Source organism: Leguminivora glycinivorella, chromosome 7 (assembly GCF_023078275.1).
Source record: "Leguminivora glycinivorella isolate SPB_JAAS2020 chromosome 7, LegGlyc_1.1, whole genome shotgun sequence".
Lineage (NCBI taxonomy): Eukaryota > Metazoa > Arthropoda > Insecta > Lepidoptera > Tortricidae > Leguminivora > Leguminivora glycinivorella.
This window is the reverse complement of record NC_062977.1, coordinates 19,129,581-19,157,196: the sequence shown is the minus strand read 5'-3', so window position 1 is coordinate 19,157,196 and position 27,616 is coordinate 19,129,581. Positions and strand designations below refer to the sequence as shown.

General features: G+C 39.6%; 2 protein-coding genes across 8 annotated transcripts in view; both read right to left on the bottom strand.

Annotated features, from left to right (window-relative positions):
* Positions 1–11,154, bottom strand: part of LOC125228189 (rootletin-like) — a 38,480-nt gene extending 27,326 nt beyond the window's left edge. For 2 of the 4 annotated variants that reach the window (XM_048132658.1, XM_048132654.1), the window contains exons 1-6: positions 10,913–10,936; positions 9,189–9,315; positions 3,186–3,358; positions 2,300–2,512; positions 1,612–1,808; positions 844–1,156 (exon numbers count right to left, since the gene is read on the bottom strand). In XM_048132658.1, the coding sequence (XP_047988615.1) occupies positions 844–1,156; positions 1,612–1,808; positions 2,300–2,512; positions 3,186–3,358; positions 9,189–9,293 (1,001 nt within the window). In that variant the 5' untranslated portion in view covers positions 9,294–9,315; positions 10,913–10,936. Of the gene's footprint in view, positions 1–843; positions 1,157–1,611; positions 1,809–2,299; positions 2,513–3,185; positions 3,359–9,188; positions 9,316–10,752; positions 10,884–10,912; positions 10,937–11,069 lie in introns of those variants that run through there. The other 2 variants (XM_048132657.1, XM_048132656.1) reach the window with 2 other exon arrangements.
* A 10-nt stretch (positions 11,155–11,164) lies between these two features.
* Positions 11,165–27,616, bottom strand: part of LOC125228190 (serine/arginine repetitive matrix protein 1-like) — a 48,637-nt gene continuing 32,185 nt past the window's right edge. For 2 of the 4 annotated variants that reach the window (XM_048132660.1, XM_048132662.1), the window contains exons 2-3: positions 12,141–13,204; positions 11,165–11,295 (exon numbers count right to left, since the gene is read on the bottom strand). In XM_048132660.1, the coding sequence (XP_047988617.1) occupies positions 12,229–13,182 (954 nt within the window). In that variant the 5' untranslated portion in view covers positions 13,183–13,204 and the 3' untranslated portion in view covers positions 11,165–11,295; positions 12,141–12,228. Of the gene's footprint in view, positions 11,296–12,140; positions 13,205–14,276; positions 14,413–21,092; positions 21,415–27,616 lie in introns of those variants that run through there. The other 2 variants (XM_048132659.1, XM_048132661.1) reach the window with 2 other exon arrangements.

The window sequence follows — 27,616 nt, the reverse complement described above, 5'->3', positions numbered from 1 at the left end:
AGTGTAATAGTTGTCTATGTATTTCATTTGAATATCGAATAAAGTGCTTTTGCCATTCTGCCACCGACGACATCGTTTCTTCTTTATATTTATGAATAACATTAACTTATTATGTGCAAAAATACATTTAAAACAAATCAAAAAAATTTTTGCCAAATTTTCCTCATCTGTATTTAAAAAAAAAATTTTTCGGCTTAGAAAATCTCTGGCAATGTTCACGAGCACCGTATATATTTGCAAAAATGGCCAATGGACTAATGCTAACGAAATGGCACAAATTTCTGGCTGGGTCATAAGGTTTCACGTCATATAAGGGATAACATTCTTGTAAGTGCCTTACATAATAGCTCGATGAAGGGTTATTAATATTATTGCATAGCTAGTTGGAAAACGGTTAATTATTAGCGGGTATTGCACATAATATTAAAGGGTACTGAGTAAATTCAAGATTAGCGTTGTAAAATACCGTATTTATTTGCTGTATTTGTAGAGGCTCGCGAATGTGGTTCGCTGGCCGATGTTATTTTGTTTTCGTAAAGTAAACCTCCAAACAAATAAATTGAATCATTATTTTTGGTACAATATACTTACCTACAACGCAACATGAAGATACACCGCTATATTTTCTTAAGTATTTAAATAAGATTTGCACTTTTGATGTCGGAAAAAGATACACTTAAACATGGAGTCCTTTGATGGCACATAGTTGCTAAACAAAGTGGAGGGATTGAAAACTTATGTTGCATACATCGGAGTAATGTCATGTTCCCAGGCTGTTAAGTTAGGCCGCATCTTTGGCCTCGGAGCGGTGCCGCTCTTAGCTAGTTAATGTAAGTAACTTACTTTAATGCCTGCGCCAGCCTCATAGAATCTGCATCGTCAGTGACGGCAGCGGCCGCTGCAGCTAATCTCAGCGCTCTTAACAATTCGCTTAGACGATTATCCAGCGCCAGCACGCGTTCTAACAGCGTTCCTCGCTCGGCGTCTTCGGCTTCGGAGCGGTGGCGCTGCGCGATCGCGGCGGAGAGGTTGCGGAGCGAGTCGCGCTCGGACGTGGAGTCGGGGTCCGGCTCGCAGGACTCGCGCTCCGGCGAGAGCTCCTCGCCGCTCCACGCGCCGCCCGCTTCGGCGCCCGACCACCACTCCTCCGCGCACTCTGTACGACAATCATCCATACTAATATTATAAATGGGAAAGTGTGTGTCTGTTTGTTTGTCCGTCTTTCACGGCAAAACGGAGCGACGAATTGACGTGATTTTTTGAGTGGAGATTGTTGAAGGGATGGAGAGTGACATAGGCTACTTTTGTCTCTATTTATTATAAAATTAAGTTAGTTATAAAAATATCTGGCAAGACAAAGATTAGGATACGACGTGAAATCACACTAATGAATAAATAAACAAGCATAAAGAGTCTTTCTTTATGCTTTGATATAGAAAAGCATAGGTATATGTATATGCATTTATTAAGTATAGCCAATAGCCGGCTGAACGAGGAACGAAAATATAGTTGCCTTACGTTTCAGTGGTCACACGTGAATGGTTTACCATACTTTTAGCTGGAGGCTGGAATTTAGACACATAAATAAACTAGAAAGATAAAACTGTTTACCTGGGTCGGTGACGAGGCACGGCTCTGTCTCTGAATCCAGCAGGTCCGCAGAGTTGTCGTTGTCATCGGAGACTCTGCTACGGTCGTCATCGGCCGCGGGTGCAGGTGGCGGGGCGGAGCGGAGCGCCTTGGCCACGGCGGTGAGCAGGCCGCCGCGCTCGTCGTCCGGGGACAACGCTTCTCCGCTGTCGCTGCGGCTGAAAATTAAAATATTAAATAAGTATGCTGGTTATTATAATCTGAATGGATAGACCAGAACGGAAAGATTGATTCAACTCGTCCAATCGACGCAACATTAGCGCGACTACACATTACGATAAAAGTGTTCAGTGGTGTAGGAGGACACAACTGAACACTTTTATAGGCGTTCATAGACAGTTTAAAGCGTCGTCGTGGTATCTTGGGAAGGCGTAAGCTCTATCCACCGCGTCGGTAAGCCTTACTAGCCGCCTTGACAACACTCTTAGAGCGTGCGCCGCGCCACTACCGCGCACTTTATGACAATAGAATGGCTTTGGTAAGTACTTGAAAGCGTCGTTGTGATAGACTTGTGGTTCTAGCGCATACCTAGGCAAGACGTAATCTCTAGCCACAGCAGCGGTGAGTCCCGATAGCGCATCTAATGCGTGTGCCGCGCGGCCAGCCCAGCGCTTCTTGTCTGACAACTTCTAGAATAATCGATAAGTACCTGAAAGCGTCATTGTGGTACACCTGCGGCTCTAGCGCATGCCTAGGCAAGGCGTAAGCTCTAGCCACAGCATCAGTGAGCCTTGCTAGCCGCCTCGATAGCGCATCTAACGCGTGTGCCGCGCCGCCACCGGACCGCGCGCGCGCCGCAGCGCCGAGCGCTTCTTGACGCCGTTGTTCGCACATGCGGACTAGTTGTCGGCATTCGGCGCGTCTGTCGATACAAGAATGAATAAATTAGTTGATTATTATTTAAGTGAAAGACGTGCAATAATTAACGAAAGGTAATTTTGTAAAGAATGTCCACAATAAGCTGTTTCACAGAAACAATATTTGGGAATTTCGTTTGCAGGCGTATAATTTAATAACAGTAAGTAGATAGGTAGGGCGATACCGGATACGGAAAAGCAAGAGACGCTAATGATAATGCTGATAAATTTATAATGAAACACGTGGAATTCAACGACGTTGTGAAAAATTGGTCAATGGCAACATTTATCATTGATTTAGAGGCCTAAAGATGCCACTTTATGATGACAGTAAAGTTAAGCCTGTGTGGTGACGGGTTAAGAATTTCACCACCCCCTTTCTTCCCGTGGGTGTCGTAGAAGGCGACTATGGGATATGGGTTAAATTGTGGCGTAGGCGAGAGGCTGGCAACCTGTCACTGCAATGTCACAGTTTCGTTTTCTTTCAACCCCTTATTTGCCAAGAGTGGCACTGAAGCTTTAGTAGTTTCATGTGTTCTGCCTACCCCTTTATGGGATACAGGCATGATTGTATGTATGTAGTAAAGTTAAGGGTTAGGCTTCTCTTTCCTAATTCTATAGACCATAGACATTCTACCATAGGTCGGTATAACAAAAAAAAAAGGTTGGTAACATTACCGTCGCTCCAGGTCTTTGTTAGCGCGCGCGAGCTCGGCCTCCGCCTCGCGCAGCGAGTCCCCGAGCGCGCCGGTCTCGGCGGCCAGGAAGTCCTGCATCTCCGCCGCCTCGCGCTCCGCTTCGACGAGGCGAGCCTCCAGGACGCGGGCGGATTCGCGCGCGGAACATGCTTCCTGGGGACAATACGAAACGTTGATATTTAAAAGCTAGCCTGTTTAATCATGGGATAATAGCAAATAAATTGGTTGTTGATAACACTTATAACCAACAATACATTAAACATTCATTAAATTTTGTTGGTGGGTGATAATGATAAGTGGTATTAATTGCATCATAATAAATAAACCTCTAAAAAAATGCTCACTTTAGATTACGTTTTTTTTCTGGTAAGGTACAGCGGGGCAAATCTCGACTGCGGGGCAAATGTAACTGGTCCATTTTTTCCATGTTTTACAATGTTTGCATTATTAAATAGAGTGTCCACCGGTTATATATGGTAGGCGTGTTCAGTGGATACATGTAGAACTCAACATCATAGTGTAATAATGAAAAAAATGGATTAGTTACGATTGCCTCCCAGTCGAGATTTGTCCCGCTTTACCTTAATAGCTTTATTTACATGAACATATTAACATAATTATATAAGAAACGAAGACCAAACTTAAAAGCTAGCTAATGTCTAAAATAGGCCCTTGGGGGCATTGTACCAAGTACGTTAGTTAAATTTAATCCATGTTACAACTACACTTCGTTCAAACTGTAAGCTTCGATTACAAACATTCTCAAACAGTTCGTAAATGTGTAAAGCGTCAACAAAATTTAACGAAGCAGTTAAGAAGTCGAAATGAAGTTTACATTCCCCTCTTTTCCCAGTGTATATGTTATGGACCAAGTGATAAATCGGGCATTATACATAATGCCCGGGCATTATGAATAATGCCCATTGTGAGTGGGCAGTTTGATAATAACAAATACTATGTAAACTCTACGAGTTACCTAATACGTGCAGCTCGGTGCCAAAGTTGGCAACATGCACACTAGCGCTCCTAGCGGCATGAGTTGATCAAAATAGTTTAGTTTCATACAGCATAAAATTAAAAAAAATTACAAATTCTTATTTTTTTGTTTTATTCCGTCTAAAAATGTTGAAGTAGATCAAGTAATAGCATTTTCTATTTTAATTTACTCAAATAAAAGTCTGAACAACTACTTTGATCAACTCGAACCGCTAGATGGCGCTAGTAAAATTGTTGCCGCTCAATTGTATGGGAAACGTCAGAAGCTGCACGTATTAACTCTAGAGTTTATATAGTATTTGATAATAACTATTCAAATAATTAAATTGCCCGGGCATTATATATAATGCCCATCCTATGTTGGGCAAAGTGATAATAACATATTGTATAGCTGAATTTTGCCCGGGCATTATACATAATGCCCATCCTCTGTTGGGCAAAGTGATAATAACATATCGAATAGCTAAATTTTGCCCGGGCATTATACATAATGCCCATCCTCTGTTGGGCAAAATAATAATAACTCACCGGATAGCTGAATTTTGCCCGGGCATTATACATAATGCCCATCCTCTTTTGCGCAAAGTAATAATAACACACCAAATAACTGGATTTTGTCCAAGAATAGACATTTTATAGATTTTTTTTTATTTTATTTACACAAAGAAAATTACACAGTATGAGCATCCATACTAGATAAGATAAGATAAAGATAAAATATCGTTTATTCAAGTAGGATTTTACAACCTCTTTCGAATCGTCAAAATTACATTAAAATAAATTAAAAAATAAATAACAAATTTACAGAAACAATATAACTTAACAACAAACCTATGAAATTTGCTTCTAACATATTATAAATATTATCATTCATTAAGTTTTACTAATATTATAAATGGGAAAGTGTCATAACGCCGGCGGCCTGCTGAACGGATCACCGGAATCTGGCTACCGCAGTCTCACCTCTCGACAACCTTTCAGCCACTCTTCAAGTGTTGCTCTGTTGTCGCACCGTGTGTGCGCCCGTTTTGCAGGGCCCACTCAATGAGTTGGCAAGTCACCTCCTGTCTTTTACAATTGTGAGACTTATTGTCACGGCAGGTATCCGATAGTCTCCTCCCATAGCCCTTTATCCAGTTCATCCAACTTACAATACTTTTAACCCATGACTTTTAACTCCCATCGTAGCACAAAAGACAGTGTTGCACTGCAATAGTCTTTGCACCTGGTGGGGACCATATCATCATATAATAAAACATGTAGAAAAGCTAATAGATGGATTGGCGCAGCTTCAGCAGACTTTCGTGCCGATCTGTTCAAGAGACTGTACGCAGTTTCATATCAAACTACAAGGGACACAGCCGCGAGCCGCCTGCAGTGCCTTAGGACCTCTCGATGTCAAGGATGGCTAAGTACTTATAATCGATGATTTAGAGTTAAACGACAAGTCCGACATAGACCGCAGAGCAGAGCTCGCCTCCAGCCTTAGTGAGACATAGATGATGTCGGGGGAGGGCGAGAACCATAAGGCAGAGCTACCGGTAAGCGCTATCATAAAATTGTACTTTCACGAATGGCAAAGATGGTGAAACGCCTAGTTTGTTTCGTAGGTATGACCAAGTGTCCCTTTCTTGCTAGGAGAGGGATAAGATAGCACTTTAGTGTCAAAAACCAATTGTTAATAAACTTACATGATGAACTAGCTCTGCAGAATGCCCCCACAAACATTGTGCCGCGGTAGGCGGGGCCGGGTTATAAAATTATACCATTTGCAAATGGTGGTCAGTCGGCTTAGTTGGGTTCTGGTACTCTCGAAGCAGAAAAAGAGGAGTTGACTTATTACGGGCAGCTGCAGTATCATAATGCCCGGGCAATGTGATAAAAAATGGCGTTGAGGCAAACTTGTTAAACTTATTATCAAATTGCCCAACAATCATGTAGCAGTATCATAATGCCCCGGGCAATGTGATAAAAAATGGCGTCTAGACAATGATTAATCACTTAGCCCAATATGTCTAGGCATTATTAATAATGCCCGGGCATTACACATAATGCCCTTATTAATCACTTGGTCCATAACATATACATTTATACAACGCACCAGTTTACACTTGGTCTCATGCTTTTGCACGGTACTGTTACCGAATACAAAATATTAAAAAAAAAACCTGAGTTTATCAATCATCACACAAATAAATACTCTTACCGGGATTAGAACTCGCAACCATCGGTTCCGCAGCTGTCTACTAGGTCAAATCGGTCGTCAAAATATTGATGATAGAAACAAGCAACAAATAACACTAATTTATGACGATATTCACAGACATATATAGTGCTGTCGCTTCGGTAGATTACATCTCATTTGATTAATAGACATAGCAGACGTAATGAATAAACCAAACACCATAAAAAGAAAGCGATATAAATGAATAATACAACAACAAGCTTTATGGGCACCATCTATTTTCTTTACATGTTTTCGCGATTAATTCTATTTCAATATTTTCTTTTGGGCTTCTTTTTTAGGGTTCCGTAGTCAACTAAGAACCCTTATAGTTTCGCCATGTCTGTCTGTCCGTCCGTCCGTCCGTCCGCGGATAATCTCAGTAACCGTTAGCACTAGAAAGCTAAAATTTGGTACCAATATGTATATCAATCACGCCGACAAAGTGGTAAAATAAAAAGTGGAAAAAAAATGTTTTGTTAGGGTACCCCCCCCTACATGTAAAGTGGAGACTGTTTTTTTTTTCATTCTAACCCCAACGTGTGATATATGTATTGTTGGAAAGGTATTTAAAAATGAATAAGGGTTTACTAAGATCGTTTTTTGATAATGTTAATATTTTCAGCAGTAATCGCTCCTAAAAGAAAAAAGTGTCCCCCCCCTCTAACTTTTGAACCATATGTTTAAAAAATATGAAAAAAATCACAAAAGTAGAACTTTATAAAGAATTTCTAGAAAAATTGTTTTGAATTTGATAGGTTCAGTAGTTTTTGAGAAAAATACGGAAAACTACGGAACCCTACACTGAGCGTGGCCCGACACGCTGTTGGCAGGTTTTTTAAGTTCAGCAAAGTCAAAATCGTAAACAAATACACTGGATTTCTTTAGCATTGGTGTATAGAAAAAAAGGGTACCTACCATCTCTATATTCATGCACCAGTTTGGTTTCTTCAATTAGTAGTATGTCATCCAGCTCCCAGACCAAATTATGATTTTAACTTAATAATGGCTCACGCACGGATAAACGCTTAAATTATGATCCTACATGATTAAGTGTTTTTGTATCCGCAAAATAAGCACTTTTTGCACAATGACTTTGCTCATGACCTCCGTAAAAACATGACCTCTACAACCCGTTTAAAGCAAATTTATAGCATGTAAAGCAAGCCTCATGTGTAAGGTAAACAAGCTTATAATGGCAAGAAGTTTCGAAGTGCACGTATGTTGAATGAATTATGACTCAGTGACACTTGGAATCACTTAGCGTTCTCTCCAGCGACTGATGATCGTTATTATTGACTGTAAGAAGGCTGTAAACATATCGCATTCTTGAGTGTATAATTTCAAGTGCCGCATCTATTGAGCCGGTATATAATAGTATAGGTAGGAAGTTAGACACTTCATGAGAAACTGACAGATCGTTTATTTTCGTGACTAATTAATTGTAATTGCAGTGTAATGTCATACTGTCACAGCGGTCAGTTTTATGACAAATGGGTCGACATTAACAATGGCAAGGTCTTGTTCATTGAAATAAATGCTGCATATGAGCATTCTGTCATCAAAATTATCTAATCAATAATCATTCAAAGTGGTATTATTAATACGATTTTTATTTGATCTTAGCAGTTTATAGCATAAACAAATCGTCACTACATTTAAAAAAAACTTGTATCTTCGTCTGTCAATGAAAAGAAAATTGTAGTAAGTATGTATGGAATGCATATAGACTTACTGCGTTTTAACTGTGAGGAGCAGCGTGAGATACGAGATTTTTTCAAAGTAGTGACGAAATACTGTTTATTACGACGCTAACAACAGTCACGCTATACTGCTAAAAACGTAACAGCAAACAAATACAATAGAAACCTTGACCGTTTCATAAAACGATAGGATATCGATGTACCTGACATTTACATCTATAAATATCGATATCACCAAACACCGTCGCAATTTATAAATGTTCTTCCAACGGTAAGAGGCTTAGATTTATTGAATTGCGATAAAGTCAATCATTGGCAGTTCCTGGGTGCGAGTAAGCCAAGCTAAAACTTGCGCGACATTTGCGTACAGTTCTGGTAGAAAGTCGCGGAAGTGTGAAATTGCAAATGCTACAACTATTCCCGGTTAGTTTATTCCCTTGGCATATCGTGCAAATTTTCAATCTTGGCTCCTACTAAAATATTTGTAACTGCCCTAAGGATAATTATAGAATAAAATAACCTCGAATTATTCTCCTATGATCCAAATAATTTTCCTACTTTCTGTAAGCTCGCTGTTACACCTTATCCCATGTTATCATTTGTTTGTAACTTACGACACGTAAGACAGCATTATCATTATATTATTATGATAATATAATATTGGGAGTATGCTCCCAATTGATAATTTAAATTAGTTTATCTTAATCCACTTCCTGTGGACGAGCCTGACACTGGCCATACACACATGAACATGCTTTCAGCTGTATTGGTAAAAAGTAGTCTGAGTTTCTCAAACTTTAAAAGTGTTCAATAACATTTAAAAACGTACCATTATTAGTTTTAATGATACTTTATGATTATGCAACTTCAGTAGTCAGTACCTGCACTAGCGACTAAGTCGACAACAATGTTGAATTTTTAACACAATAATAAAGAATGCACATCGGTCTTTGGAAAGAGACAATTAACGTCACATAAGCAGGAGAGACAACGCTCTACGAAGACAAAAAAACCGATGTGGAATCATTATCGCCGTGTACTGTAACAACGTTTAACTTACGTGATGCAGGCGGTCGCAGTGCTCGCGTAGCGCGTCGATGTCGCCTCGTTGCCGCGCCGCCAGCTCGCCGCCGCTCGTAACTGTTCTTCTAACGCCCGTAGGCATCCTTCAGCACCCGCTCCGGCGCCTGAAAAGACAATACACTATAGGAAAAATCTTGCGATCTTACTACCTATAGCGTCTCTCGAGAGTTGGCTTCTAACTGCTAATTGCTGTTCGAAGTAACTTTGGCGCAATTGAGCTATAACTCAATTTTCCATACCGCTCTCATCAAAGGCACAATGTTTAAGTTTGTGTAGTGACTGTAGTGTAAATCTGTGGATCAATATTTAGAAAATTGAAACAAGGTCGAGTTAGCAATCAAAGTTTTAATACCGATGTTTATTTACGTTAATAATAGCTATAGCATATAGCTATAAAACATGTCTTGGTTACTTTGAGACACAATGTTGTCTACATTTTATGGTTACATTTCAATTTCACTAAAAGACAAACCATCAGACAAAGCTCTTGATACAAAACACCACTTTATTTTAGCTTATTAATAAAGTTAGATTACTCTTTTACTTAAATCTCGAGTGTCAAAGAACTTATTACAGGCGATGCATGTGTCCTTGATAATATACCTAAAAGGACGCACAAGGTTGCCTCGAATAAACGCTAAATCAAGTTTTAATTATCACAATGTAATCCATTTAATTTCGTTTTATTCGTGACATTTAAATTATGATTAAATCGTTTGCTAGTCAGAACACGGGTCGTTTATGGTGTAGGTATTTTAAGTTGGATCAATATATATTTCATGCTTTCTTTCCTACTAGACTAGATAATAAACAGTCAAATTTCCAGCCAAACCTTGTACTGATTGCAAGATGACACGCAGAGATTATAGCATGTGAGCCTTTCACTTAATCGGCAAACGGTTTGGAAACAAATCGTGTCTTGGTTTACGATCCTCAGTGGCCTTTGGTTGGTCATGCAAAGTACCAACCGACTAAAGAATTATGGCTTAAGATACTTATCAGAGCAGTAATAGGTTAAGAACGCAGCAAAAGCGGTTAGGCTACGCGAACGACGTACACAAAGTGCACTGCTGATATAGAGATCATTGATGTTTAAATTTTGAGCAAGTCTTTTTACTCATTTATCTTTTACTGACTCGGAATGCAAAATGTATGTTTGTTTATAACTGTACAGATAGCCATAGAAAAGAGGTCATAATTATAAGAAGTTTAACCTCAAGGTGATCACAGATAAAAAAATGCCAAGACAAATGATAAAGAACTACAATTTAAAATAAAATGGAAGGCTTTTGAACGACTAATGTGAAGTTGCAATAAAGCTCTTGATAATCATTGTTCGTCCATTTGTTATATTGAAATTTTATCTTTATATATCTTTATACGTTGCGTTGCACACGCTCAGGTGCGCGCGAGGTTCTCTTACTTGGGGATAAAATATCTGTGTTTCACACACCTGCTCCAACAAGTTTCAGCAGCCTTTGCGAGTTTCTCTCCAACTCCGCAATAGCAGCAACTACACAACTAGCTGGAAGATAACTCACCAGCCCCAGCAAGTTCTAGCAGCCGTTGCGAGTTCCTCTCCAACTCCGCAATAGCAGCCAGACGGGCCGCTCGCTCAGCAGCCAGCTGCGACTCGGCGTGCAGTCGGCGTTCGCGCTCCTCCGCCTCCACCTCTACACAACTAGCAGGAAGGTAACTTACCAGCCCCAGCAAGTTCCAGCAGCCTTTGCGAGTTCCTCTCCAACTGCGCAATAGCGGCAAGCCGAGCCGCTCGCTTAGCAACCAGCTGCGACTCGGCGTACAGTCCGCGTTCTCGCTTCTCCACCACCTCTAGAAAGCTAGCTATTGGCTGACTTACCAGCCCCAGCCAGTTCCAGCAGCCGTTGCGAGTTCCTCTCCAACTCCGCAATAGCAGCAAGCCGGGCCGCTCGCTCAGCAGCCAGCTGCGACTCGGCGTGCAGTCGGCGTTCGCGCTCCTCCGCTGCCGCCGCCTCGGCCGCCGCCGCGCCGCCGCCAGCCGCGTCGTCTCCGAGTCGCGAGCGCTCGCCTGCACGCCGCGGTGACACCGGGAAATCTCACGGCTACTGCAATTGAGAATCAGGTTAGTATATAGTTAGGTTTACCCCTTATTCATAAACGTTCACTAAAGTTATCGAGCCGATAAAGTTCGTTCGTCCCTTTCCGATGTATTGGTGTAATAGCCGTAACGTTTAATAATATGAATAAGGGGGCTAGACGTTAATATAAATGGCATTTGGTGGGTTTTTGATATGAAAATTGAGGTAAATGATGAGACGACGACGTCCGCTAAAGAGAATGAAATGAGATGAAGGCAAGCGAATGTTTTTGACTAGTTTCCGCAGTTAGTAGAAATGTAAGGAAAGCAGGCGATAAATAATTGGATAATTATATTGGCTTTTGATTTTACTCGTATTTGTGTTTTCGCCCTGGCTATTATGAACATCATAAAATAAGGAATTAAGGACATTACGATACAAGTTAATTAGTGATTATCTGATTATATGTATATGTACGAGTATAAATACATCGGTATGCAAATGTGTTTCCAATGAATGAATATTACGATAGGATAAGCCGAACTGATGGTCATTACGTTTATTAAGTGGCAATCCATATTTTATACATACTAGTACATACTAATACTATAAATGGGAAAGTGTGTGTGTGTCTGTTTGTTTGTTTGTTCGTCCTTCACGGCAAAATGGAGCAACGAATTGACGTGATTTTTTAAGTGGAGATAGTTGAAAGGATGGAGAGTGACATAGACTACTTTTTGTCTCTCTCTAACGCGAGCGAAGCCGCGCTCAAAAGCTAGTAATATATATTTATACATTTTCCTTTCATCGTAATATTTAGTACCTACAGTTAGCAGAGGAGCAGGAGTAAAACGATCTTGAAAAGGTCTTACCATTCAATATTAGGCGTGATTCCGGCTAAAGCAGATTCCACATCAGTCCCTAACAGCACAGTTTGGCAATTCTTCTCAGCGTAGATCCTCACGCGCGCCTTGGTCGTGGAGCGCGTGGAGACCGACCGCGTGATGGTGGGCCGCCTGAAGTCGGTGGAGTCACGTCGTGTTTGGGCGACCCGTCCGGTTCGCCGTTTTCACGCCTCCTACGCGGCAACGTTCCATATTTGTCGGCGGCTACACGCGTCGCGGTAGAGTCCGTAAGGGTCGTCAGCCGAGGTCCGTTTGAAGGCCATCTCTTCTCCTCGCTAGGGGAATTAGGCGTCCGGCATCGTGCTGTTGAGGTCTTGGTTGGTTTCGCTCTTAAAGCAGGGCTCTCGCGGACGAGATTGGGTAGTTCGCCAGTGGGACGGATTCGCGGCTTCGGCGTTAGAGGCCGCGGTTTCTCGGGCGGAGTCGGTTTCTCTCTACTTCTAGCACGTTCTCTGGTAGCTAGGTTAGGACCGCGTGGTGCGGTGACTGGACGAGGAGTGGAGGCGCCAAGGGGTGAACTCCGTTTGGGTTCGGTGACGGTAACGTTGACTCTACGGCGGGGTCTAGGCGGTGCGCCGGCGACCGACGAGCTCTCTGAGCCACAGCCTGACCCACATGAGACCACACTGGAAGCACAAGACCGGGAGCCACCGCCGCTGCTAAGTGCTCGGCCACACCCTTCGACACCGCTGTCACTTCCCGCAGCGCCCAAGACCAACTCGTCGCCAGCCGGTAGGCTGTCTAAATCACCCAACGAACGAGCGTCATCGTTCACTTCGCACGGCTCGTGGTCTACTAACGATTCTGTCGTCACATTCTTATTGCAATCGTCTACGGAATCCAAACCGACGCCGCTCTCATCATTGGTGAGGGTAGCGCTGCCGCTGGTAGGGAGCCCTTCACTGCCGGTCGACACCTCAGGCTGGCCGGGGCTCTCTTCATTGGTCGGAACCTCGACCAAAGGTGGATCTTGGTCCTCGACAGCGCTTGTTGTACTGTCTTCTTCCATGCTTACCGCTAATTCACATGATCTGTAACAATAAACAAGTAGGTTAATAAAGAACGGCAGCGAGTAATCAAGAGACAACGGAACTGTGTATTGTTTCTGCGCCCCGGGGGTGCGACGGAGTACTGTTTTGCGCCCCAGGGGACGCTACCGCCTGCCATTGTCCCGCCACTCGCCCGTGATCCAATCTAGTTGTAATTACGGTCAACTAGGCAAATCTAATTGAAATCATTTATTGACAATTTTTTTTTATTATTTAAAATAGATAGCGTTAATATAGCGTGAGTGTACTAAAATCATTTCGTGTACAGCCTTACATAAATAAGAAATGGCTTATTGCATTTAGTTATTACGAGCCAATGACGCTCGTGTCAACAAAGCACGTTTTATGGCTTCGTTTTGCAATATCATCACAGCCGTGAGATACTTGTTCCGCTATAAGTAAAACCTATTTAAATTCTTTACACACGTAATGACTTTGTTTATCAACCACCCATCGATCTCAACTTTAGATGAGACAAGTTTAGATCGATCAATGAAAATTCAAGCAACTGTGCCTGAATAGCGTTGTAAGATCAAGTTTATTATCCATTCACCATACCACTCCCTCATCCTTTCCGTGGGCGTCGTACTAGCCTAGCACGAACGCTAAATAGGTCAAATGATATTAGATACTCTTGTCTAAATAATACCGAACATTAATTACTGAATTTCTATTAATCTATTTAATCTTATCATCAGATATTGTGAGTTATTTACACTTTTTTTAACAGGAATTTCAAACGAATGCTGTTTTAGATCGTTTCTCAATTGCTTTCACAATCAGCGTAAAATTATAATTTTCACATGCCCATCATCAAGTCAAGCACCTAACAGGCGACTGAACCAATCAATATTCCAAATGGGCATAACAAAAACATTCTTGATTGTTCGTAGAGCATTAAAAAGAGGTCTGTTCTCTAGAATGTCAAGTGGTGAAACCAGTAACAATGAGCAAAACCTATCGACGTATTGCAGCGTTTCTCCGAGTGGCACACAATGCGTTCCCATGGCTGAAGGCTGGCCACAGGCGGCCTCGGCTCCTATTCATATTTTACCTCAGCGAACTGCCATTTTACATTAAACGATCCGTTGGTAAAACACAAAGAGGTGCAGAAACCTAAAGATAGTTGCAGTATGTCCCAATATTTTAAGCCGCGACTTTTTGCAACAGTCTTCTTTTCTTATCACACCACTTGAAACATGTGATCACTTACAAAGTGTAAACCACTTGATGACTTTGTGCAATCGGCGTCTACATTTTATTCTTGATTAAGTAAATATCAGACCGTTTAATCTGTAGATATTGCTGACAAACCGATAACAACAACAGACACAAGAGCCCTCCAACTGGTATTTGTGTTATGATTATGACAGCTTATCCTTCCAACTTTGTGATAAAGCAACGATGTCTAAGTGCCAATACCGTTAAGTCTACGTTGAATTGAGATAAAACATGCAAGGCTAGGGGGCCAGGTCATCGGACTACAAGAGCGTAATGCTGCCTATTCAAATATATGAGCTTCGTAATAGCATCACCCACACGGGGGTCTACCATTCAATTCGTCATGGTTGCGAACGCCGGCGAGCCGTCTGCGCACCCACTCGGTATTAATCATATGTTTATTTTTACTAGCGATAGCGATGCAACATGACTCTGTTGTGGCGGTCATTAATTTAACTTAGAAAGGCCACGGCGAAGGTCTCTACGCCGCCGGTCACGCTTCATGTACAAACTCATCAAGAATAGTTGACACTTTCGGAAAATTATACGCCGCGTCGAAATATCTCTAGAAAGGCATCCCCGGAGCATGCCGGCGATGGAGGAGAAAATTGCTCGCGTTAATGAAAAAAATGCCACCAAAAGGCTTAATTACCGTCTATGAGTTGATTCTCAAGCTAACTAACCATAACGCACTTTCGAAGCAATAGGTACGAATAATGTGCTACGACCACAATAAATAGATACATGCATTACCACAGTATCATTGTGGTTTACCTGATAGATATTTTAGTATTTTATTACCTACTTTCGACTGATCTGGTAACTTATGCAGAAGGCCACTGCGATTTCTACCACAACTTTCTTGGGGAAAAACTACATTGGGTATTCAAAGTAAGTTATGTTTTATCTGCTTGGTATTCTTTAAAGCAGAATTGCATTTAGGTAGTTACTTACTACTAAAATAATCGCATCACGTCTTGATTTCGAGAGGCGATTCTAAAGTAAACATGGTTATTGTTAACTTTAAAATACTGTACCTATAAAATTATAAAATGAGGACATAGAGTGTCGTTTAAATTATTGTAATCTAATCTAAATTGGCACATAATTTTATCAACGCCGCAGGCTACATTTGGAACAACAAAAGAAAGTTACCTACTCGGGCACATTCGCTACACATAATCCTTCAAGCACTTGGCGAGTTTCCATCTGTCGCCATCGGTTTTCAAGTAACGCCAAACTATTGCAGCACGCATCTAGGTTAATGTACAATTGCTAACATAGTATAAATAAAACAACAAATTGCATCTACACGCCATTCGCATTCGTCACAGGCATTTTAGTTACACAAACTCGAGTTATGTTCTAGATTAGGTACATTTTATTCAACTTACGGGCGTGTTTGGTTCTGCTTACGCTTTACATTTAACGATAATAATCTATTTTTAGGAAGCCAAATATTTATCCTCCCCTTTTAAGAGGTCATGGGAGTCATGGGATGAGACCAATGCGTGAAAAAAACTCCGTGGCTCCTTGTTTAAAACAAAAAGTACAAAAAGGTTCAGTGAATGAATAAGATTCATCCAAAATATTCCAAAACAGGCGTTGTGTGGCTAACTTCAAACATTTTTTGTACCAATTAATTTCATGTTTCTTGTTTAACTAAACCTCCTAGATTGTAATATGTACCTACCCCTACCGCAGAATAAACCTTTCTTTTATTTATTGTAATTATTTATCGACGCTGACGCTGAAAACTGTTATTCATAAACATTTTGTTCTCTGTGTTTAAAACGCTCTACCTATTTTTTTTTTCGATAATATGTCGCCATCAAAACCAAGGTGGGTTTTGATACAATCGTCGTGAAATAAAACTAATTCTATTCATTTAATATTTAATTACATACTAACACAATGCCTTAAGTACGATAAAAACGAAATATATATCTCTAGAAGATGCATTTTGTAAACAATAATTAAAATGATCGTAGCCAGGTGAGGCTATAATTTGGTTGGAATTTTAAAGTGAACAAAAACTCCATATTGCGCAGTGTGAAAATGATCACGTAGCGTCTACGCTCCAGCTTAATGACTCTGTAGAGGCAATATTGAGATAACAATCAACAAAACTTGCAAGAAATTTCCTGATTGGTGTAAAAAAAAACTTACAACGATAACTTACAAGATTTGTTCCACAAGTCGGAAGTGTCTGTACGAAATTACGAATACTGTTATGAGCATCATGATCGTTAAAAGTTCAGTCCACAAGTTTTTCTATAGACTGGAGTCCTCGGGATCGATTTTTGAATTTCGAACGCACGAATTCGCCGTTCGAAAGTCTGTGGAAAACGACGTAATGCTATTTTTGACGACCGGTCTGGCTCAGTGACGACCGGTCTGGCTCAGTGACGACCGGTCTGGCTCAGTCGGTAGTGACCCTGCCTGCTGAGCCGCGGTCCCAGGTTCGAATCCCGGTAAGGGCATTTATCTGTGTGATGAGCACAGATATTTGTTCCTGAGTCATGGATGTTTTCTATGTATATAAGTATGTATTTATCTATCTAAGTATGTATATCGTCGCTTAGCACCCGTAGTACAAGCTTTGCTTAGTTTGGGGCTAAGTTGATCTGTGTAAGGTGTCCCCAATATTTATTTTATTTATTTTTATTTATTTATTTGAAAAAGGACGGTTAGTAATTTTAAAACTAGTGATAATGACCACTCGTTTTCGATTCAGTTAGTAGAATTTAAATCGCTAGTAGTGGAGATATTATTGAACGAATTTCACGAAATCGAATGGCCGAGATTAAAAAATCGGCCCCCTGGTATCATAAATTGGCATTGCCAAGAAACATTCGTGCAATTATACCGTCACGCTACCAGAAATAAGCTTTTATTAAATCGTAAGTTTGATGTTGTTGTTACTCCTATATGATACCTAAACCTAGCAAAAAAGAGAGGTTTATTCTCCGGCACTTTTTACGTCTATGTATATTCTAAATCAAGCAAGGTCGATGTACCACAGGAGTTCGACAGCCAGAGGACGCGTATTTTGGCAAATGGTTATGTTTATTCAATCTGGTGAGTAAACAGAGCTGAATACATTTTCTGAGCACTAAATAGCGGGGCCGAAGCCCAGTTAAATCGGAGAGCAGATGGTGAACAGTCTCACACAAATCGAAATCAGGCATTTATTATGGTTTAGCGTCTTTTACTGCGGCACGAGAGCTTGTTACGAAATTGCTTAGTGTAAATTATTCTTCAGTAGGTATGTATGGAAAAGTGTTTATTTTGATGTGCGTTTTGGGGAATAAAGTAACAAGTATCTAAGTCTCAGTTAAATTACTAATGGTCTTTTTACGTGGCTTTTTTGTTTTAGTAAACATTTATCGTCAACCATCAACCTTCTGGTAGTTTTACCGAGACTTGCCACTTGTACAGACATAATTTTCACGATCATTATATTTTGTTAGCGATATACAAAACCCCAAACGAAAAATAAAAAGAATGTAGCCATTAAAAATTATTAGGCTATATACAAGGCACAGAGCTCATTCATGAGACATCCCCAAGGAGGCGGCACGCACATCCAATAAAGCGAGGGCCGACAGTTATCGTGGTGTTGTCGCTCGATAAGCCAGAACATATTTTAAAGGATAACGACAATAAATTGTTTAACCACATCGTCAATGCATCACCAGTTTCAATTTGAACCCGTGCACTGTCGTAAACTTGTCAAGAAGCAAGTGATATTAGATTAGAGTATTGTATGAGCATGTCAACACCCTTATATTTGGATCGGTCCAATTTTGGAGAGTACCTTCAGCTTATTATAAGATCGCACCAATTAAAACTTTATTAGGTGCTATGTATAGGCGTTAATTACCTGGTAGCGTAATGTGTAAGATTAGATTGCTAAAGCTCACGAAGTATCTCGAAAACGATAGAAGATAGACCGCTTTAAAGAGTTTGGAACGACATGCCATCTTGGCATTAGGTACCTATACTTATGGTAAGCTTATATAGATGTAGTGCGAAAAATTTGCCTTCGTATTGTTACGGAAACGTATCCGAAGTACGAACGTGTCATGTTATTTCAATCAGTATCAGTACATCTTGTACTGACATTGACTGAACTAGCATGACAAATACGAACGTTTTCGTAAAAATACGTACGCAGTTTCATATACTTTACAAGTATACGTACTACAGTGGCGAAAGGTGTAAGACATTTATATCCGTTTAAATATGAGCGTAACTTCAAACAGGTGATATTACAATTGACTGTGCTGTAGGCGACGTTGTACGTCGCATGTGGGACCCCTTTCTGCCATTAGCAGACAGGGCGGGACCGGATGAAGGGCTCGGTGGAATAAAGACCGAGCCAATTAAAACGGGGAATCGTGCTAAAACACGTAAGCATGTATGTTGCGAAAGGTCAATGCAATTTGCAATGGTGGATTAGCTATTTATAGCTAATTCCACATTAATAGCTTGAGCTTCGACATTTCATATCGCCGGTATAATCTCGACAGTATTTCTACTTCAGCTGTCCACTTAATCATAGCTACCATGTAAAATGGTTACAATTTACATATATTATATGAATTTAAATACCTACGTTTCATTGGTTGTAAATTCTTTGAGGCCACATACACGACACACCACACCACAATTGTATTGACTGACTGCCCATCGTCACACAGCATAGAAATATGGAAAACTTTCCATATTTAGTAAAATTTGCGATGAGCGACTGACTCTTAGTAACAAAAATGATAGGTAATATAATAATGATGGACAGGACAGTTTCGCTAATTTTATTTGATGATTACACCATATAGAAAATATGTGCCCTACGACCTACGACCTATTAGAGTTTGAATAATTTATAAATCATCGATAAAAAAATATAAAATTCAATAAAACGAGAAAGTTTTATGGCAACTGTTAGAGAATAATAATCGTATAAAACCGATTAGTGATAAGTATATTCGGAAATATTTATAAAATATTACTAAAATAACACAATCTTCCTTATTAGCATCAATAAAACCATCAAGATGATTTAACTTAAAGGTTGATAGAAACGTAATTACTTTAAAGGTTATTCAGATTTAGGATTTTTAAATGAAAAATCATTTTTTATGCAGATAAACTCTAAGGCTTTATGGCAGACGCAACTCTCGCAACGTTTTCACTCTGGTATTACGGCTAGCAATCGTCATAAAGCTGAAGGTCAATGTTGTCAGACAAGAGGCAGTCAGATGTGACTCAAAAGCAACTTTAATCGTTAAGGTACAAGTAAAAATGTAAACGTCCATCTGTAATATCGTCCGATAAATAACTAGTGTCAGTAGACGCATAAGTAGTAGCTATTTCTCTTATTTTCATTTCAATATAATAAATCCTTCTTAACAGCTGAACGAGAGACGACGGGCGCTACGCTTACGCCTCATAATTCACGTCCCACATCACGCAACGCCCGTATGTTTCAAAAATTAGAGGAACACGCATGCCCTATATTATTTGCCAACCTCCCTCATAATAGGGAGTTTCCCGAGTTTCGTTATCCCACGCCCTAACCCTGCATTAACACAAATCGAATTTCGTAACAATGTCAGGATTATTAATGATTTCTTGGGCTATGCAAATAAATGGGCCATCGATTTTCCGAAGTTGACGCCTCTTCGCGAGGCAAAAGATTAGATAAATCAGCAGTTAAGCTTATTGAACGTGTAACGGTTACGTGTTGTGTCAGAAAACACTTTGATGATTTTGTCAGTCTCCCGCACAATGGACATTCGCGAAGCGGTCGATTAGATAAATCAGTAAAGTCTCGAGTTTGCTTATTGAACGTGTTGTGTCAGAAAACACTTTTATGATTTTGTTAAACAGTCTCCCCTACAATGGTCACCCTCGTGGTGGCGTGGGAGTCGGGATTGTTAAATTACCACCATTGATTTTGGGGAAACGTGATGTGTTGTGTTTTGGTGACGAACGAACACATCGTAAAGATTTTGAAGATACTGGGACAAAGTTGTAAAACTTTATGACTACAATACATTGGCAATGGCATTGATGGCTGTCTGTAATTGAACCCTAAAACAATTAAGCATATTTTTGTTTCTAAAATAAGACCAACTGTTTTGTAAGTTTAAAACAATATTGGTGGTGATATAAACAATAATATTTCAATAATTTACATAAACGAGATCAATAAAGATAAAATGAAAGATAGGTAGCTCGATAGGATAATTATAGCGATATTTATTTGATAAAAGATAATTAAATACGCAGGTAATAAACACGGGACATGGCGCTATTAGATATTAGTTCTGGAAATATCTCACCTTCTTAACAAATGTGATAAAAATAAAATTAGAAATACATCTTATACCGATAACTTTAGAGGACATACCAGTTGACAGAGCTTCCGTACTGTGTATGTGTGTACATAAACTTTACAGGTGATCAAACAACTGTAATTCTAAAAAGAAAGTCGTTTTTCGATCTTGCTCAACTAGGCACTAAACAATGCATTCCATTGAGGCCTTCACACTAGAATTATAGAATAAATACTTCCAGTTAATTTGAATTCGTACATTTCAGTTCAGTTCAAAATAAAAACAGTTTAAAAAGGTATTACCTTCTCTTCCAGAAAAACATGAACAGAGTGTTGATCAGTACACGTAATCCAATAAAACTTTCCAATAAGACACTTTCACAAATACGGTAATGTTTTTAACTGCAATGGGAAGCAGATTATCTCATGAGCAACGGTTTAGTACGCACGCGTCAACATGCAAGTCCGGCGCGGATGGAACTGTCTGCCGAATAATAAAAGAGCGCCGCGCGCCGGGAGGGGCGCCTCACCATATGTGAACACTGCACAACAACCTAACCATTTCACATGCTCCTGTACCCATTACCAATCCCATATAAATAGAATAACTATAAATTGGTAAGATTATAGTCTTACACTGGCTAATCAACCCCGCAGCTGCAGAAATACAGGACAAAAAGTATGACAAAAACTGGAAAGAATGCTATCTAGCAAAGGGCGCAATGGCACTGAACTTGGTTATTGGTTCGACGAGTTTGAAAGATGTTTCTGACAACTATAAGAACTTGAAATTATGTAATGAATATGGACGTATGTACGACGTAGGTCCATGTTTATTATTTATTAAACTAGACTTTGAAGGGCCGCGAGCAAGACCAGGAATAATATCATGAAATTGGAATAATGACCTGCAAATTGGCTATACGTTCTGCTTGGGAGATTCGATATCGCGTGCAATAACTGAAGGCTGATCGGACGCAGCCTCAGGATTTCATCTTCATTCATGATCTATCTGTATTCGCAATAACAGATTTTCCGCTAGACGTTTTATTTGCATATTACATACTGGTAGTTATCACATTTCGCGGTTCGCTGTACAGAATAATGAGCAAATAAGTATCGCAAACATTGGAATATTAACACATCAATGCGTCGTCAATATGCTAAAAAGTAGCTATTACTTCCAGCAATTAGGACAGTTTAAAAATAATCGCTTTTCGGAAGTAAACACGCCTTCAGGTAGAGACGCTAGTAGTTAGATTTTACTTCAACCATTCAGGAAATCCTACTTAATAACAGGTTAAAACAATTTTCTTACATGTAGTGTAGGTACAGTAGTGTATAGTTATTCAAGTTATCTAATGAAGTGGATAGGCTATTAAGAATATAATAATACAAGAGACTAATTATGTTAATGTAAAATGAAATACTCAGTTCCTTATGCGGAGAAGAGACCAATAAAACTATTCGCGTGGGAGTTCTCGCCAAGATTTACATTTTTACTTGAATGCAAGTGGTACTAAAAGACATTAGGCCCAATTGTTTGGATATTCATAGCAAAGAACCCAACCCGAGTTGGATAGAAAGTTTGATAACTGTGTTATGGTGTGAAATAAAGAATTTGCAATGAACGAGCTATTGTTGAAAAAATGACGTTGGATAACTACTAGCCTATCGGGACAAAAAATATTGAACGAAGTTTGGAGGGAATCGGATTAAATTTTCGCAGACAGTAATATCCTGTTCAGTATTGACAGGTCCGGTCAGACGGGAAATTTCAGTTTCATACGTATGAACTGCATGGAGAGGTAAATACTTATATTCATTCCATTTCATCTTAATGGTCTGATTTAATACGTGCTAAGATTTTGCTTCTGCTGCTGTATTTTCACATACCTATCATAATAATAGAGGAATAAAAATAATTGTATTCGCCGTAACGCAATCCAGTAAAATGTTGTCAAAGGTCAATAATACGCACTTAAAACACCTAATCACACCTCGTTGTCTCGCAGCGAAAGTCATGATTTGAATGCTTAAGTGCACCAAACAAGCGGAAAATCAGATAACAGCTCGAGACAGCTGTCGCTATTCTAATGACTTTCGAATTGTCGTCGGTTGAGCTTGACTATACCTTATTGGCAAGTGATTTCATGTTGCGACTTCAAGCGTAAGACTAAGTAAAAGTAAACAAACCAGGGTTATTCTTTGAACAGAGAAAATTTAGTTCTTGGCGAGACTAGACTCAGTATAAGCTTTCCAACCATAGGATGACACAAAGGACATTCAGTTCCTACCCACCCAGTTTTTGCCTAGTTGCGGATAATGCGGATAGTAATTCCGACAGTCGTCAGAAACTTCTTGGTAAGTTTATTAAACCAGCGACAGACTTCCCATTAGCTTGGTTCCTTGACCACACCCCGATGAGATAGAGTGGGACAACTGATCACGCTGGGTAGCAAAAAAGTAGGAGTATTTCAGTGTGGTAAATTCAAGTGCAACGTGGAAGAGATTGGTCCTGGAGTATTATTATTCTCAGGCTTCCTTCCACCCACAGTCCTATCCTTCTACTAGGTACTAAGTGTAGAGCCCAAGTATTAATTACAGTTAATGAAATTGGAATTTCACAGTTATAGATAAAGGAAGATCATCCACGTTTAAAATGCATCTTATCCTTAGAGAATATTTTTAATACTCGTAGTGCCTGACCTAAAACAACCCATTCAAAAAGTCAAAGTCCGCACCAGACGATGTTATTACAGTAAACACTTCCGAAAACTACCAATAAAACTGCAATCATAATTGTTTTACAAGTCGTAAACATCTCGCCATAAAAAAGTACCTACTCGAGACCAAGGATCGAGCAGTTTTCCTTTAGGCCTGTCGAGTGGCGACCCAGAAAGACGGCCTTGACCGAAGCCATATGGCGCATGTTGACTCTCCAATCTGGATTGACGAGCCTGCCGTAGAAGGTGGTGCTCGTGACGAGGCGATGCAGCCTTGCACGAAAGCGGTGGGAATGTACACATGGTCGGCTTTGAAATATTATGGGTTCTATTCGGGAACTACGCTTCTACGATTTCATCAGGACCTAAGCCAAACAAAAGCCAATTGTTCGTCGACAAACTAACTATGGTCTGATTGCAAGTCTCGAAAAAATTATTAACTTCAAAGATATTAAAGAACTACGAGACTCGAGTCTCCGGCAATTAGCGAACGTGCTCTTAGGTTTATAAACGTTCCATTTTTATAAGCCGAAGAATCAGTATTTTGCGGTTTATGAATACATAAATGTAGCAGCATTATTTCGTCACAAGTCAATGGTTCACAAGTTCCTATTATATTATGCGGCAAGTCGACAACCAAACAAAACGTATGGCCCTGTTAGACCTGCAAACATACAGTTCACGCAAGCTAGCGTTAAAGTGATATTACAAAACGAATTATCAGAATTAACACAGTATAGACTGCCATCTCTTGACACAGGCTTAGTTCTCACAATTTGGCCCATATTCTTAGCTTAATATGTTTTAAAATGTCAAATATTAATATTCTAGCTGAGCCCCCAAAGGTGTAATAACAGACGTATGCAAATTTATGCCAGTTATATTTTTTCTACACATCTGTATTCATTGATGTCATTACTGTATTATACTACTTATTAAAATAGTTGTAAAACTAATTTCGCTACGATTATTTATTATTAATAAGCTATCATGTTTATAATGAAATTACGAACGCATTTATAAACGATTACAAATTAACCGTCCATGAATCACTACTGTATTGTGTATGTAAGCGTAACGTTTGTAAAGCACCTCTTTACGCTTGCGTTATTGTAATCGATATCTGCTTTAAGCGACATAACATAACTAAATAGACACTTATTATAGTTAAGATATGTATCGATTTGACCATGTATTAAGTCTAGATAGAACTGTTTGGACGGTTGGCGTTATAATACAAAAACATGCATTTCTTCCAAATGAATATTACATCAAAATTGTGTAATTATGGAAATAAGGAACCAACAAACAGAATATTCTTAATCATTTCATTGAGAAAACCATAGCCGTCACACTAGGTTGATCCTTTGGGGCATAAACATAAGATTTAACAAGACGCGTGTGCTAGAGATGTGATAAGTAATAGAGGCAATTTTTAAAGAAATACAATACCTATAACATCACAGATTATTTATTAGACGAGAACTATAGTAACATGTAAGTAAATGCTTTTGCGTCCAGTGAGATTGCATCCGCATCATTGTCTGACCTGACCTGGTCACGCCTCGGTCTGTCCATTGGCATTGCAATCAGATCCTCGGCGCACGAGCCGGAACGAACCACGGGTATCGTTTACCATTAACGTCAGAGAAACTATAATCTATGGCGGCTTACATGAGAATTGCTCACAATCATTGATCCACGGATATCTTTGATGCCGTTCTCGTATGTGTCGAATTCGGAAATATCTAAGAGGCCGAGGTTCTAAAATAATTATCTGAATTCATCATCACACTTTAGCGCCTTGACGAAGCATCAGATATTTGTGACCATATCGGCCGTTCCGATATATCTGATGACGGCTGTACCGAACGAATCGTCCCTCCTCTTCTGTTGCTAACAAGTTTTGATAATAGAGTAGGTCCTAGAATTACCAAACAATGGGAAGCAGTTCAAATTACGAAGTAACCCTACTGATTAGTTGAATAAGAGTCGCAAGTGTTTCCTACATGTGAAACAACTTACGCAAGCAAGCGACTTCTGGTTATTAAAGGTAAGTACTTAGTTAGTTTTACGCAGTTATTATATGTATACTTCAACCACCTCATAGTTTTAATGACGTTGGAAAACGCGGGTATCACCTTTCAGCAATAAACGGTTGCAAAAGTTGAAATAGAACAGGTATTTACAGAGTTGCATCTAGTAATCTTATACTTTTAAACGAGCAATTCTTGTATATTTATTTATTTATATATACCGACGATCTCAGAAACCGCTCTAACTATTTCGCCGAAATTTGTGATGTGGGGGTTTTCGGGGGTGAAAAATCGATCTAGCCGTAGCCTTAGATTCCGGAAAACGCGAATTTTCGAGTTTTCATGAGTTTTTCTTTCGCGGTAGTAAACGTAAAATATGGTCGTTAATTTCGCCGCGCGCGCATCGATTCCGCTTAGCTCAGTCGTACGAGGTCGGTCTAATGTACGCAGATAGATCGTAGGTGTCGGGTTTCGAATCCCGGCCAGAAATTTAATTTTTGTTTTTTGTCTTTTTTTTTGTTTTTGTATTTATAAGTTTTTTTATCTAAAGACGTGATATATTAAAATAGAACCGAGCGATCGCCCAGATATTATCTAGTAATATCCAGATTTCATCATTCAGTATTGAGAATAGGTAATATACATTTATGGTCTTCTTATATTTATAGCTCATATGGATTGCACTAACAACAAAAATACAGTGTAGACAAAACATTGTGCCAGACCACCAACAAAAACACAGAACAAACTCATTAGGGAGCAAGAATTTCGCTCCATTTGGATGTTAAATATGATCTTGGCTATGTTTAGTGTTTGATCCAGACAAATTTCCAGAGGGGCTGGGTTTAAGACTACGTTTCTAATAATATCCTCACTCGTCGCATGCCTATCGTCCCGTCGGGTCGGGACGTCGCCTGCGGCACTTCATTTGCTGAAAACTTGTTATCTTGTCTACTTTGTCAGCTAGGCCTTTTTACATCTTAGACATGCTCAATGAACAATTCCAATGATGAAAAACCCCCCGAGTGCATATTAGTCGCACCGAGCTCTGCGTGACCTTACAGACCAACCACAAACGATGTAGAATTATTGAATAGAAGGAAAATACTGATGGCTACAGCTGCAACGCATAAACGTTCAAACGAACAATTGAATTTTTTTGTGGACTGTGATAATTGATATTGGCTTATTTTGGGTTTTATACATATAGAAGCTGAAATTAGATAAAACGAATTCTTCTAATAATTTTTCGGTCAAACGAAACTGAAGACGAATAAAATATGAAAAGAATTATGTCAGTCGTCGGACCGAGCGAGATTACATCGCTTTCCCGACCGATATTTCATTTCGGCCTGTTTGGACTGGACTTGAAAAGTGTGCATTTCCGCATAGCTCTATCAAAAATAAAGTCCCGGTTAGTAATGATTTACGGCCAGTGTTAACATTGCCACTATTTACTATAAGCCGTAAGACAGCATCCTTTGAGTTTTATTACAGGAATGGTCGGTGTCTGTTGTTATTTCCGTCTTTAACAAACCGTTAACACGGATCACCACTTATTAAATATAGGAGCTTTTCTCAAGTTATGGTCGTTATCGTTAACTTCTGGTTTTAATATCTAAGTCTATCTAATAATTGCCATAAACATTATCTCTGTTAGTTCTCAGTTCATTAATGGAATCGAGGTTAAGAGCCCAAGTAACATTTTAGTGCTATAATTTTGGTTTTCGACGCCAAAAGCTACTATAGATGTCGTATAAAGGTTTTCGGCGTGACCGCCTGTCGTATAAAAGCCTCCAGTAACACCTTTTAGCTCTATAAGCTTATACCGCTAAAAGGTGTTATTAGGAAGTGATGTAAACGTTTATATCGCCATTTTATAGAGCCGCTATAGGCCTGGTCCATAACAGGATCAAATATGACTACTATAGATCTATATTATTGTATAATAGTGTTAGGAATCACTGCTATGCAATCACTATAGGCCTGGTCTATAACAGGATCAAATATGACTACTATAGAACAATATTATTATATAATGGTGTTAGAAATCACTGTTATGCAA